This window comes from Sceloporus undulatus, chromosome 4 (assembly GCF_019175285.1).
Source record: "Sceloporus undulatus isolate JIND9_A2432 ecotype Alabama chromosome 4, SceUnd_v1.1, whole genome shotgun sequence".
NCBI classification, from domain to species: Eukaryota; Metazoa; Chordata; class Lepidosauria; order Squamata; family Phrynosomatidae; genus Sceloporus; species Sceloporus undulatus.
In genome coordinates, this window is record NC_056525.1 from 173980902 (window position 1) to 173995461 (window position 14560).

Below are 14560 nucleotides of genomic sequence, written 5' to 3' on the forward strand. Positions count from 1 at the left end.
ATAAGTATCCTGGCAAACCTAATTTATCTTTCCTTCTGCCAACCAAAAATAATAATTGAAAAGATTTCATATACAGAATTAAAACAACCTTGCTGAACAGAAGTTACTTAGTATTTTCCTGTTAGTAATGCTGAAACAAATTCTACATTGCTATACTAAACAATATTAAGTAATATATGGCTAAAGACAAAAAATAATCTTTCTTATACCAGTGATTAAGGAAAAGGCATTTATATTGTACTACAGCTTCAAATACTTTCTAAGATTACAGTTGTTCCCAATTAAGTTTTCTGAATTTCCATACCTTATCTTCATCAAAGCCAGAAACATCTAATCGACTAGAAGAAACCTAAAATACAACAATGAATAGTTGTAAGCCAAACTGATCCTATCAGGATATAACTAATTGTTTTGGCTGCATGTGAAAACCACAGTCTTGTTCAGTTTCAGCATATAAGGAGAAACATGGTAACAAACACTCAAGACCTTAACATTCACAGACGATCTTCATTTTGGAAAGTATACAACTCAGTTACACCTGGCAAATGGTTACTGAATATATTAAAAATTCAACCAATATGCAACAATTTCATTTATTTTATTCATTTATTTATTAAATAAATATATACAGTGGACCCTTGTTATACGCTGGGGTTTGGTTCCAAGATCCCCCGAGGATAACAAAATCCATGGATGCTTAAGTCCTATTAAATATAATGACATAGCAAAATGGTGTCTCTTATAAAAAATGGAAAATCAAGGTTTGATATTTGAAATTTATACTTTTTTTTGAACATTTTCAAACCATGGATGCTTGAATCCGTTTATTAAAAATTCTGTGTAATAAATAATAATAATAAAAAAATTATTTCTATCCCACATTTTGCCAGGCAATCAAAGCGGCATACAACAAGTTAAAATACATGCATATATACATAGTGCCCCTCTCAAAACAAGATATAAGAAGGGCTGACTGTATATCCCATTATATTCTGTAAGCAGCTGAGAAAGCAACTTAATCTGCTAAAAGAAATTCCTTTCTAATTTTTAACTTAAACTATTCTTCCAGTTCATGCCTTTACTGTTGATTGCAACAAATGGAAAATAGGAATCTAATATTGATTTCATCACTGCACCTGGTCACTTATTTTAAAAATGCCTCTCCATGTATTTGTCTATAAACATGAAAGACCATCTTACATTGTGAACATTTGGTGTGCTAATACTCCTCTGTATGTGTCGAGTCTTTGTAGAAAGAGCTTCTTTGATGGTGACTGCCTGTTTTAAGACAGAAAAAGGTAATACACACAGAGGGACACATTTCCCGTGACAGAAGCAGGCAACTATGAGGTGCAATTCTATTCATTCCTACTCAAAAACAAGCCCCACCGTAGGAAGAGCATCCACACATTACAGTGGGCCCTTGATATCTGCGAGGTAAAAAAAAGAAAGAAATTAAATGTTTCATAACTTCAGTCTGCGGATGCTAAAATCCGCTGATACCAAATCCTTGGTTAGTAAGGGCCTCCTGTACATTTATTTATAGAGTACAGTAGGCCCTTGACATTTGCGGCTTTGACATTCATGGTTTCAATTATTTGCAAGGTCTTTGCTATGTGCACGCACACTCCTCCTCCCTGCTGGGCTTTTCCCCTCAGGAGAAAAAGCCTAGGAGGGAGTGAGCAGCCAGGAAGGGTGTGCGTGCATTAACCCCACCCCTTCACCGGTGCGATAGCCAGCTTCCCACAGCCAGTTATCCCAATAGTGCCCCTGTGCCTTCCCTGGTGGGATAGCAGGCTTTCCACAGCCACCTATCCCACTGGGGAAAGGAAAGGAGGAGTGATTGCACCACCACCCCCGCACATTCCCCAGTGGGATAGCAGGCTATAGGAAGCTAGCTATCACATCAGGAAAGGCATGGAGGAGCATGATTGGTCCTCTCACTTCCCCTGCTTATTCACAGTTTTTCCACTTTGGCTGGGGTCTTGAACCCCAAACCCCCGCAAAAGTGGAAGGCCGACTGTACTCTCTTTTGAATTTCTTTTTTACATAACCAGGTTTTAGGCAATATTACAACAATGGACAGAACATTATAACAAAACCTCGTCGTAAAACCAAGTACACATTAATTCTGTCTACTACATCTAAGACTAAAAGCAGATAAAAAGAAGTAAGAGACAGCTCTAAAAGCTACAGTTGTACTACAATGAAACAAAACAGGCTGGAGCTTTGTTTTACTCACCTGCCTTAGTCGTTCAAGACTCAAAATATTTTCCACCTGTAACACGCCACGTGTATACTTCTCAATATAAGTTTCACCATCAGATGTACCCTCATTTTCATTCTTAGCTGCCATTAGAGCCAGAGTCTCTCGATCCTCAATTTCTTCTGTGGCCTAAAAAAAAAGTTATCTGGATAAAACTGATATACAGCCACAACACTACTCAATTTCTCAAGTAGTAGTTTGAGCAAGCAGTTTGCGAGTTTTTCTCAATTTTCCCATTTCCATTTATGGCATCTCTTAATTGAAATGAAGTAAAATTTACCTTTGGTATATTTGACACAATTTCATAGGTCACACCACAGGCATACCATACATTCTTCATGGATATTCTTCGTTTGAGACTCTGGGTAAAACTCTAGGAAAAATGACATTTATTAGCACATAGTAAACAGCATGCCTATGTTTGCATCTAAAAATGCTAGGAAAATATATATATTTATGAAATGCCTTATCACATACAGCGTATGTGAGGCTGAAAGCACACCTAAATTACACGACTATGCCCAATACCTGTTTATTGTAAATATTAGCAGCGATCCTTTTACGTAACATGAGTTCCATTGCAGCTGGATGACTGAGCTGTACTATAATCTTCACGATCAAGTAGATTCTCTCGTTCTGAGGTGTTACCCTATTCAAGTGCACTGAATCATGCACAGAAGAGTCCCAGGCAGCAGTGGCTGAAACCTAAGAGCACAATTCAGTTAAATATGAAAAAGGAAACTAATCTAAATTGCTCAAGTACAGATCTGAAATACAGAAATGGCTAAACAATTTCCAATTTCATTAACATATTTCAAACGAAAGAAAAGCAGCAGCTACATTGAAAATTCTGTAGCATTTTTTAAAATTGGGGGTTGGTTATAGTGAGTCCTCTAAAAGTCCAGAAGAAGAATGCAGCAGTACTCATCTTTACTTTACCAAATATACACCTACACAACAATGCACCTGAGATTATTTAAACTTGACAGCAGGATGATTCTTCGTCCAATACACACAAGAGGTAGCTATCCACACATTGAAAACCATTAAATTGAAACTGCCCCGAGGGCATTGCCAGATGATATGTGGTATATAAACATTTTATATCATCTTTGCTCCCTTCCTTTCCCCCTTCCCCTTCCTCCTCTTTCTCATTTCCATTGGATTTAATTTGGATAATGGGCTAGATTCAGACATAATCACACTTGTAGTTAACCCAATTAATTCAGGGAGAATTAAGTTACTTATATCTAACAGTGACAGAGGTATAGCAGAAGAATAGAGTATAAGCAACTGAGCAAACTACTTAAATCAGACTTTCAAGTATAAACTTTTATACATGTAATGAATATTTCATTTTTACTTTAGGAAAATATGTTAACTAACATGAATTAGAGCAAATCAATGGCCACTTTGTTAAGTGGGAAAAGAACAGAATTTACACACTGTTCCATAAAAATAAAGGAGAGAATAAACATCTGAAGCCTGAAACTTGAACTAGTATTAAATGTATTCAATATGAATACAAATTATATACTTGTATGATAGGATGCAGTAACCATAAATGCTGTGTGGAATAGCTATTGGTAATTTACCTCATCCTTACTGTGTTTTATAATCGGCAGATAAAAGAATTGACTTCCATGCTCCTTTGGTAGTATTGAATTAACACCTGATGCATTTGGACCTATAAGGTGTTCATTGGCACTGAGGTCATCAGCTAACAAAAAGAAAATGGAAGTTACAAGACAGCAAGTTCTAGCATTAAAGAATTCTATCTGCCATAGAGTTCAGCAAAAAAAATCTACAGGTAAAACAAATTATGAAGATTTCAAAACCTTGCATAATTATTTTATGACCCTCAAGTTGGCTCAATAAAGGTATTATTTATAATTTAATAAATATTTTTATTTATTTATGGCCCTTTGCTTTATGTAAGGATTAGTTTATCATGTTTGGACTTTACTTTGGAATGTTCCATTCTACATTAGGAAAGAACTCTATAATTCAATCAATAAGTGTTACTCAACATATTTAGTAAGCAAAACCTGAATTTTCAAGCAGTCACTTCAAATTTAGGGGCCTAACACTTTTTTAAAAACTGCAGTGCAAATTCAACCTTGCGCTCACTCCAACTTACCATTCAAATCAAGGAAAAGTACAGGGACATGTGTTTCCATTCCAGATGGTGGGATCCTAACAATAAGGAAGCATCCCAATCAATATAATGAATCACATATATGTACAGCTATTTTACTGGAAAATGCAATCCAATAAAAGAGTTATTTAAACTTGCATCAATACAGGAGATTAACAAATGGGATCTGCTGCAATGTTTAGCGTTTCTTCTGCAGTCTCACCATAGAGTATAGGGAGTGGAGATTTTTTTTAAAAGTCATAAAATAGTTTTATCTGCCTCAAATATAAAATGCTGTATGCATCTGCTTCATTATAACATTAGTTACACGTTGTAAGTTTCAACATAATTTGTTGATGTTGATAAAATGACTTAGCAGCTTTGATAAGGACTATGCAAACAGTGCTTTCAAAAGAAACCCAAGCTAAATTAATTTAACCAGATTTTGCTAATTTTTTTACAATCTTCCATACAGAATATTGTCCATCTGTATTATGTGGAGTCACTGAACAGAAAATATTAAGGAATTTGTAAGTATATTAATACACAAAGGACATTGAATGCTTCAATTATAACAAGATGGTATAATACACAATCAAAAAATCTTATTGTGAATTTTTATTTCAGATTATTCTATATTGCTAATTCTCTTCACAGCACTATGGTGATGTGGTTTGAAAAACTTCAACATATACAAAAGCATACATGGACTTAGCATTGCAGTTGCTTCTCTTTCCTTTTGGTATTTACTACTTTGCTAAGTGGTTACAATATTCACTTGAAATTGTTATGTAGACTAATTGCAATTCAATGCATTTTTCTTCACTCACCAATTTGCAGGTGCACCTGGGATCCCACTATCCGGTGCTGGAACCAGGACAGCATTTCTTTCTTCTGTTAATCCCACCCATTGTTCTACAAGCCTTGCTTCTCTTTCTATATCATCTTCTAATTTTTCTATGACATAAAAAGGAAAAATACAGCATACAGCCTGCTTTAGATCACCACAAATGCAAATCAGCTTTAATAGATTCAGTATGAATTTTCCTGCAATGATGGATATCCAGTTTTCACTTTCTAATGAGCTAAATATCAGAACAGTTATCTCACTAAATGTTTCTTTCAAGATTAGTTCAGGGATAGTTTTTTTAATTATCCCAGAAGTTATTTAAAATGTTTAATATCCCAGCACAATACTATGCATTTTAACAGCAAAATTCTTCCAAATGATACAAAACTACAAGGGTCACCAACCTTGTTTACTGCTGATTTTTTTAATCTGTTCATCCAAGTATTCTCTCCGTTTTATTAGTGCTTCAGACCACCTCTCTCTCAAACAGTTTAAGTCTTCCTCCTATTGAAGAGAGAGATTTTTTTTCTAAACATACAAAATTCTTTCCATCATAATATATGTATTTAATTTAACACAATTTTGGCTTTGATTGGGAGAAGGTAAGTGAATAGTTTTATGGCTGACATACAGAAGTGTTTAATTTACATTAAATAGTTTATCACCCAGAGAGGTAAGCTTGCCCAACTTGCAAACAGCAAAAAGAAAGAAAAGGTAGTATTGCATCAGCTGCTCCATAGTTAGGTCAATGACATCCATTGTATATTTGTGATTTACAAGCTGATCTAAGCAAAAGAATAAAGCAGTGGCCAACAAACCATTTAGTAGCATATGGAAACAAAAACGATTATAGAGCTATCAACACAGTACCCTCCAACCAGTGTAAATTCCATCATAAGTAAATGCTACCAGAAAACTAAATCATTCTCATGCAAGCAAAAACCCATCATGCAATCATGCTCCCTGATACTATAAGAAATATTTAATCCATTTTCTATAACACATTATCAGGAAGCAATATGAATAGCTGGAAGCAAATTAGTTACTAATTTAGCCTCAATCTACTTTTAACAGTAACAGAACTGTGTATTTAAACCTAGATCTACCATAATCATATCGAAATGTGTGCAGGCCAGCTTCTTGGCAAGTAAATACAAATCCTTCCCACCTTTCTGCTATTTCTCAGCCATGGTGGGTCCCCTGAAGCCACATTTCCCTCACTCAAGCTTCATACTGGAATGATACTTCTAAATGAGAGCCCCCATAGTGGAGGAGTGCTGGCTAAGAAAGGCTGCAGAATTGCAGTCAGTGTACAAAAGTGATTCCTCTCTACTCATCCACAAACCGCTTAAACACTCTCCTATTCATTATTGGACCAGATATGAATTTAAAGATACACAACAATCAACACATGTAGACTAAAGTGCTTATCACACAAAGGGGAAGCACTTCTTCTTCTTCTTCTTCTTTTTTTTTACTGAAAATAATCCATTAATGGCCTCCCATGCTATTGTTGAGCTACTATTTCTCGTGCAAATATTCATTACAATATTGGGTGCTTGTCTGGAGCTCTGCCACGTGGTGTGGGCATGATTTGTTCCCCTTCCCCAGGATTCACTTGCACGGCAACCTCAGTGGTCTTCTGTTAAATGAACAAGGGGTACACTAGCTGGAGTCAATGCTGAAGAGGGTTCATAAGAAAACAGCTCTGATCTTCCCTTTGCTTTCAGAATGCTGTAATACTGTAATTGCAGCACAGCAAAACTACAGATAAATAAAAATAAAATAACCAGGAATTCATTCAAAACTGGAGAACTGAAAAAAGAACCTAAGTTTGATCTTCTGGAATAATTATGCTAAGTTATTTGGAGTGATGTCTGCATTGGATAGTTCTGCAGTTTCTTAAAAGTTTTAATCCCCTTCAAAATGTGATGCTTTACTGTGAAAATGCAAATATGTATTAAGGCTGTTCTCATTAGTGAACCAAAGTTAACAGGCCAGTCTTTTCAAATTAGTTGTTTAACAATACAAGTAAATATTTAGCATACTTGTATCTACAGATAGCACACTGTGATTTAAAGAACTTTCAAACAAATTCTGGATGACAGGTACATAAAAATATTCACTAATTTCACGCAGGGCTGAAAACTTATATTCATATGTGAAAATAAAATCTTTTTTGTTACATAAAAACCTTTCTGCCAGGTCACTCATGTCCCTCACATTGCATAAGTTTCTGAGTATGTTGGTCTCTGCTGTTGCATCCAAGGTAAGAAAGGTCCTTCCTAGGACTCTCTTCCACTAATAAGACATGGAAACCACTTTTTCTGGCCAGCATTCCATCTGTTAGGTTGCCGACAGTTTTTAATTCTTTTAATTTCTGAAATTTTATCTACTGTCCATCTTTTGTATTAACTTTATTATTATATTTTATTGGGCCATTTTAATGGAAAGAGAGGTAAAATATTTTCTGTTCTTTAATCAATTCAGCTACCCACAACATATCAACAGAATGGGATGCCATATGAAAGAACACAACATACTGTAACATTTAATTGAAATGGCTCATTCTGTAAATTAGGAGACCTAGACCTTTTAAAGCAGAGGCATTTCAAAAACTATTTTTCCATGTAGTACTGCTCTTTTGGAGGCCCTCTGGAGTTGATGATAATTAGCATTAGCTGTGCCCCATGCCATGTGATTTGATAGCAACAGCAGCAATACCTGATAACTATCCATATCACCATCATCATCATCTCCTCCTCCTCTCTGGTAGAAAAAAATACACTTTATAAACACACAGAACATGCATTTTTTTTCTTACTAACACATCCCAAATAAGAACATACACAAATCTACAACTTAGATTAAAAAAAAAATCCACCAAATCTAACCTTAGTGGCTCACCATCAAAGCCTCTCTTCTCTCTCGCACATTAGAGAAGATGCACATACGAAGGCCCCTATGACAATGCCTTGTCAACCTGTGGCTTCGTTTGGACTAATGTGCTCCCTTATTTAAATGAGTAATTTAAAATTAAGGTTTTTTGCTATTTGGCATTACCAGGAAGTCCTAAGAATATAGTCAGCCTTCCTCTGTTGGTGCTTATTTACAACAGTAACATTCTGTGATTACATACTCTGGGTGATGGGGAGACTACGATTGGTTCTCTCTGAGCAGGTAAATCTGGACTGTCAAAATGCTGTGCAATCATTTGTTAGGAAATATGTATATGAAATTATGCACGCAAACCAAGAGGCTAGACATGGATGGATTTTTTTTTTAATTTGTGCACAATAATGCTTGCATTAAGCAAGGCAATCTACAGCTAGGCTATCATTGTCAAACCAGATAGTGCTTGCTTCATGCGGTTGGACCTACTTTACATTAGCTTGACCAAAATGTTTGAAGATAAATAAAATATTTAATTTTAGCAATTTTTAAAAAATTATTTAGCTGAGCTTTGTCCATACCCAATATCCCCAGCAGTTTATGTGCCTAACTTTTCATGCTCTCTCACCATTTTTACCTCTAGAAGTCTTAGCAGCAGTACTTCGGAGAGATTTCTCCCATTTTCCTGCCATTATTTTAGCCTCAGAAATGATAATTTTAATACTTTAGTGCTTTCTAGTCACTTACTTTTTCCCTTCTGCATCAGAAATTTTAACAGAAGTGCCCCAAAGATTTTCTCTAGCCCTTTAAAAATTATTCCCTGCTGGCAGCCTCTTCCCCCTTGCTTCTAAGAAGCCCTGTTTGGAACTTCAACTTAAACTGACCAATGCAACAACAAAAAACACTGTCAAATTTAATTATGTGTTATCCCTCCCCCCCCGCCCCCGTGAGCTCAAAGTTGGAATTTTGGTTTCAAACTCGGCACTGCAACTTGGACAATGAACAAAACAACACCATCAATTTTTAAGGCACATTGGATGATATCTTGATTAGTTATGATGAAATATTATTTTACTATTAAATAATACTATCTCCAAATACAGCATAAACAACAAAGCAAATCAACCTTTTATTTCAATGTAGCTTTCTGTCCAAATTATTTTTTTAAAAGCCTAGGAAATACAGCAACATTACGATACAAAACAATATGCTCATAAGTAAATTAGAGAAAGATGAGCTAGGTACTGAGATAAGTGTGGAACCAGTGGAAAGGCAGAACATTGATATCCTACTTTTCTTCTAAGAAGTTCAAGATGAAATTCATGGCTATCCTCTCACTTATTTTATTTTCATTAATACAAAGGTAATGATGGCTTGATCCTGTTTTAACTATTTTGGTTAAAGCAAACCACAGTTTTCAGAGTTTGGCCATAATGTAGAACACTAGTTTACTGCAATCTAAAACATGGCCTTGATTGAGGTAAGGGACCTGCAACCTTCCAGGTGTGCCTGAACTGCATCTCTAATCATGCCTGATTATGTGGGCCAGGGCTATTGGGAGCTGGAATCTAGCATCTGAAGGCCACAGGCTCTTGACCCATAGTTTAAATGATCAGCTCAACCAGACCACTGGGGGGCTGTACAGACAGCTCCGAAGGAGCGGCCTCCAGCCATCCTTTTTACAGCAAGATCAGGGCCACGGCAACCGCATGCTGTGGCCCCGATCTGGCCTTTCCAGGGCACAAAAAAGAGCCACAAAAAGCGTCTTGTTTTTGCGTCCTGGAAAGGGCATGATAGCTGCGGCTTTACGGCGCTCCTTTGGCACTTCGTAGTGCGGACTCAGCACCAGAGGAGCACCGTGACACTGCACGCCATGTGGTCTGCACAGTCCCTGGTTAAGATGCATCTATCTTATTCCAGTGGATCAGAATTAAGGCACTGCTACCCAGAGTAGTGTCTTTTGTTGCCAGTCCCTGATAAGTCCCTAGAAAAGAAATAACTGTAGCAAATGAATACAGATTTGGTACTAGTTTCTGGCATATTGATCCAAAACAAACTGCAGAAATAAACCAGTTTGAGACAGTTTAACTTGGGAACTGTAGTATTGTGAGACATTTAGCCTTCTCTGTCAAAGAGCTCTGGTGCCACAATTCTCAGGACTTCCTAGGACTGATCCAAGGCAGTTAAAGCAGTCTCAACCTGCATGATTTCTGCAGTGTGTTTTGGACCACTGATAAAAGAATTTTGCATGTTCCCACTGAATAGCTTAAAATGCACAGAATTAAGGTGACGGAGAATGCTGCCAACAAGCATCATGGCACTATTTAAATACCATGCTTTCTCTTTCTCACAAAAGCCACTCAGATGTGTCTGGAAGGTCAACAAAAATGGCACGAGGAAAGTAGTAACTATCTGTTTGTCTATGGCATCTGAAATTCTTTTTTTTTTTAATTTTTAAAAAAATTTTATTGAAAAAATACAAATAAGCATACAAACATACATACAAATCTACATATGTACAAATATCTAAATCTTATAAATATACAAATAATTCTGTAACCATAGCAACCTTTACCAACCTTATATCTTATTCCCATCACCTTTATACAACTTTACCTTTTCATTACATATCTGTTTTATTTCCCTTTTCCCTTCTTTCCACCTCCCTCTTTTTCTTTCTTTTCTTAGTTCTCTCTACCTTTCTCTTCTGTCTCCTTTCCTATCTCCTCCTTAAACCTCTTCTTCTACTCTCTTTCTTCAACTCTTTCTAGTTCCAGCTCCTTCTCTTTTTTTCTTTAACAACCTTCCCTTTGTTCCCTTCATGTTTATCCTTACAACTTGATATTCAACATGATATTGACTTTAGCTCTGATATTATACGGATAACTTACAGTGAACATACAGATTCCAGACAAGGTATTTTTAGAAATCACACTTCTATACTACACTGCAATAATTCAGTTATTCAAAGTAAAGTTCATACCTGGTAACTGTCCAAGCCTCTTTGCAGCTTGGTTGATCTGGCAGTTACACAGCCAATGGAGACAGACAGAATGGCTTCCACCATAAGTGGCAATGTTCCTGAATGTTGGACCGGTTTAACCACCACCTGAACTCTACGAGAATGGCCCTGGTTATATACACAGAGGAGAAAACATAAATCATTGTAAACATTTACTAGCATGGTAGTATCGTGTCACCCCCACCCAAGAACAGAAAAACCCACTGTACCTGTCTAAGCTGGAAAACCCCTCCTGTGTTTACATCCTTTGCTGGGTGGAGCTCCACGGCCATATATTCTCCCATTTCATTCAGTTCTTGAATTGAAACCCACATTTCTATTCGGCGCATTACTTCATTCCATCTAAACACAATCCAAAAATAAAATTAACAGGAATGTTCTTCTCAGCACCTCAGTGGAAAATTTCTAGAAGCATTTCTTTTACTCAGTTCAATTGACTGGTGGGAAAGTTCTAATGTACACAAAACTCTCACTGCCCCATATCAACCAATCAGCAGACCATACAAAGGATGCCTTATTTCAATTCCTTTCCCGCTCCCACCACCATCTCCTGGCCTTTTCTCTGCCTCTCTTATATTTCAGACTCCTACAAACACACATTTTCCATCTCTCAACTCCCCACTCACACACCTACACCATCCTACCCAATGAATAGGCTGCTTGTAATGAGATTTCACAAGACTGCAATACCACAAGAATGAAATTATGGTCCAAAACACACTGAAGAAATAATCACGTTTGTGACTGCTTTAACTGCCCTGGTTCAGTGCTAGGGAATCCTAGGAATTGTAGTTTATTGTGGCACCAGAGTTCTCAGACAGAGAAAGCTAAATGTCTCACAAAACTACAGCTCCCAGAATTCCCTAGCACTGAGCCAGGGCAGTTTTAAAGTGGTCACAAACTGGATTATTTCTGCAGTGTGTTTATACTGAGTATACCTATACTGAGTTACCTGTCTCTCAAGGTCCTGGTTTTTGCATGAAGAGTATCCACCTCCCACACAGAACTGCCATTTCCAGCACATCTGTGACCCCAAACCTCAATGGCAAGTGCTCCATCTGCAATGAACTCCAGAAATTCTTCTGTTACATTCACCACATAATCCTACAAAGCAAGACAACAACTCTTATTTTATTAGTTCTGTGGTAAAGACCAAACAACTAGATGCTTAAGATATTTCTGTTAATATACCCTCCTGAGTTATAAAAGGTCCCAGTGAAAAGAGGTAATACTACAAATCAGTTCATATTAATTATCATGCAGTGCCATGAAGATTTCAAGCGATGTTGCCCAGATTTCTTTTTTAATTGTTTTTCCATAAAATTTAAAAACAAACAAGAATGAATTTACCAGAATGATATACTTACTATACTCACATTACATTACACAACATACATTACATTACAAAACAAGACAAAACCTAAAAGAACATGGTAGTCTTCCTGGTCTCTTCATTTATCCTGTTATTTTATTGCTTATCTTACTTCAGAATTTGTTATCTATTTTGACTCCATGTTTATATCCAGTACTTTTTGTTTTTACTAATTCTTTTGTCATTATTTATATCATTTAATATATTTCATTCCAAACCAATCACAGAATCTGTGTCCCATTCTTTTCTTAAATAAACTATCAATGGGTGCCATTCCTTCTTAAATCTGCTTAGTGATTTTTTTAACTATATGTCTGACAACTATAAAAAAGAACTAAGCTCAGTTTTTAAGGACAAGAAATGTTGTGAAAATAGCCATTTCTAAATTATGTGTGTGTTAATATTGAATGTCTTTTTGCTGCTTTTAACTGTAATATGCTTTTAACTGGCTTCAGATCCTGCTGTTAGTTAACTGTTGTTATATATTGATGTTATCATACTAAACTATAACAGCTTTGAGAAAACTTTTGTTAAATACTGCTTTTCCACTTCCTCCACCAGAGGAACACTCTTATCTGTTGCTTACTAGAAGGAATTTAATCCCATCCTTACCATCATGTGGGACTGGTCCCTCCTCCTCCTCCAGTTTTCAAACATTTAATTCTGCTCTTGCTGTTTCCACCATCCACAGATGAGGAAATGATGCTGCTTGCTGATTACCATCTAGGGCAGAAATTGTTTCACCTTGTTCCTATTAATCATCTGAGACTGACACAACTAGCCTTGCCTCTCTGACACTCCTTAAAAGACCACATACAAAATATCAAGGACCATGAGTGTTTTATATTTTTTAAGTAGGTAAGAAATTGGCAAAACCAGTTGATGGCATACATGTACACACAAGAATTAGCATTTTGATACTGTTTTGTCACATATTTGTTATAAAATGGTATTGAATTAAATATGAATAGGATTGTACTATTTTTTACACTAAGCCATTCTGAACCACTTTCAGCATCTACAGTATATATGGAAAACAGGTATGCAAATAAAGTGATGGATTGATGTTTACTTTCCCTAAAGATGAAGGTAGTCACTGGCCCATTTCAAACAGGTAAAAAGTACGTGCCGCGAACGTACTAGGGTTAGAAAGGGGTGTCCTTTCCGGACGCCCCTAACCCTAGTACGCGCTCAGCGCGTACAAAATGGCAGCACCCGTTCTACACAGGCACTGCCATCTTGATGTGGTGGACGCCTAGCGTCCACACATCACATGGTGGAAATGACGCCGCCAGTGTGTCATTGGCGCTTTGGGGCGCAATTTCCGTGGCGCAAAAAGAAGCCGCTACTTTTGGCTTTTTTTGTTGTGTCCAGGAATCGCGCGGTTTGGCCGCTGCGGTTCCCAGACGCAGCAACCACTGCGCCACTCACTCTTTTCTCTGATCAGATCTTTATTACTAGTGGCAAGTTACATAATTCCAGTATATGAGTATAAGACACTGATGGGCCTATTGCACATGGTGGTACAATTGTTGAACTGAAGAGGTTTTAGACTAAAGCGCTTGTAATACGGTTTTGACAATGATGGCACTTTCAGCTATATGTTCTTCCTTCAAGCAAAACAAGCAACAAGAAGGAAGGTTACTACCCCACCCCACCCTTCCTGTCTTCTGCCTCTGAATGGAAGAGAGAATCCCCACTTTGAGGCTATTAGCCTGGGTTATTGCCACCACCAGCTTAAGTCTGTGGCAGGGCTGGATGTTGCCCAGGAGTCTGCCTTTGTCCTTTCCTTCAACTCTGGATTTCTCCTTCTTTTACCTGCCATGAGAAATAGCAGAAAAGCTCACTAGTGTACTGAGCAGGTAGAAAACAAAGAGGGATGGAAATGAGGCATTCATAAGAGGAAAATTTGAATTCTAAATCGCTACCTGTAGTGGTAGCTATTGGGCTATGACTCTGAAGATCAGGTTTGATTCCCAGCTCAGCCACAAAACCCACTGTGTGACTTTGTGAGAGGCACA

The 14560-nt window shown here is 37.1% G+C and overlaps 1 protein-coding gene across 11 annotated transcripts in view; it reads right to left on the reverse strand.

Moving 5' to 3' along the window:
- The window catches only part of KIF13A (kinesin family member 13A), a 100931-nt gene that overhangs the window by 18701 nt on the left and 67670 nt on the right, over nt 1-14560 (reverse strand). For 8 of the 11 annotated variants that reach the window (XM_042462247.1, XM_042462242.1, XM_042462243.1 and 5 more), the window contains exons 23-35: nt 12120-12271; nt 11377-11509; nt 11129-11275; nt 7978-8022; nt 5658-5757; nt 5234-5360; nt 4407-4462; nt 3862-3986; nt 2795-2971; nt 2547-2639; nt 2243-2395; nt 1201-1278; nt 305-349 (exon numbers count right to left, since the gene is read on the reverse strand). In XM_042462247.1, coding sequence (XP_042318181.1) covers nt 305-349; nt 1201-1278; nt 2243-2395; nt 2547-2639; nt 2795-2971; nt 3862-3986; nt 4407-4462; nt 5234-5360; nt 5658-5757; nt 7978-8022; nt 11129-11275; nt 11377-11509; nt 12120-12271 — 1431 coding nt within the window. The remainder of the gene's footprint in view (nt 1-304; nt 350-1200; nt 1279-2242; nt 2396-2546; nt 2640-2794; nt 2972-3861; nt 3987-4406; nt 4463-5233; nt 5361-5657; nt 5758-7977; nt 8023-11128; nt 11276-11376; nt 11510-12119; nt 12272-14560) is intronic. The other 3 variants (XM_042462244.1, XM_042462245.1, XM_042462249.1) reach the window with 1 other exon arrangement.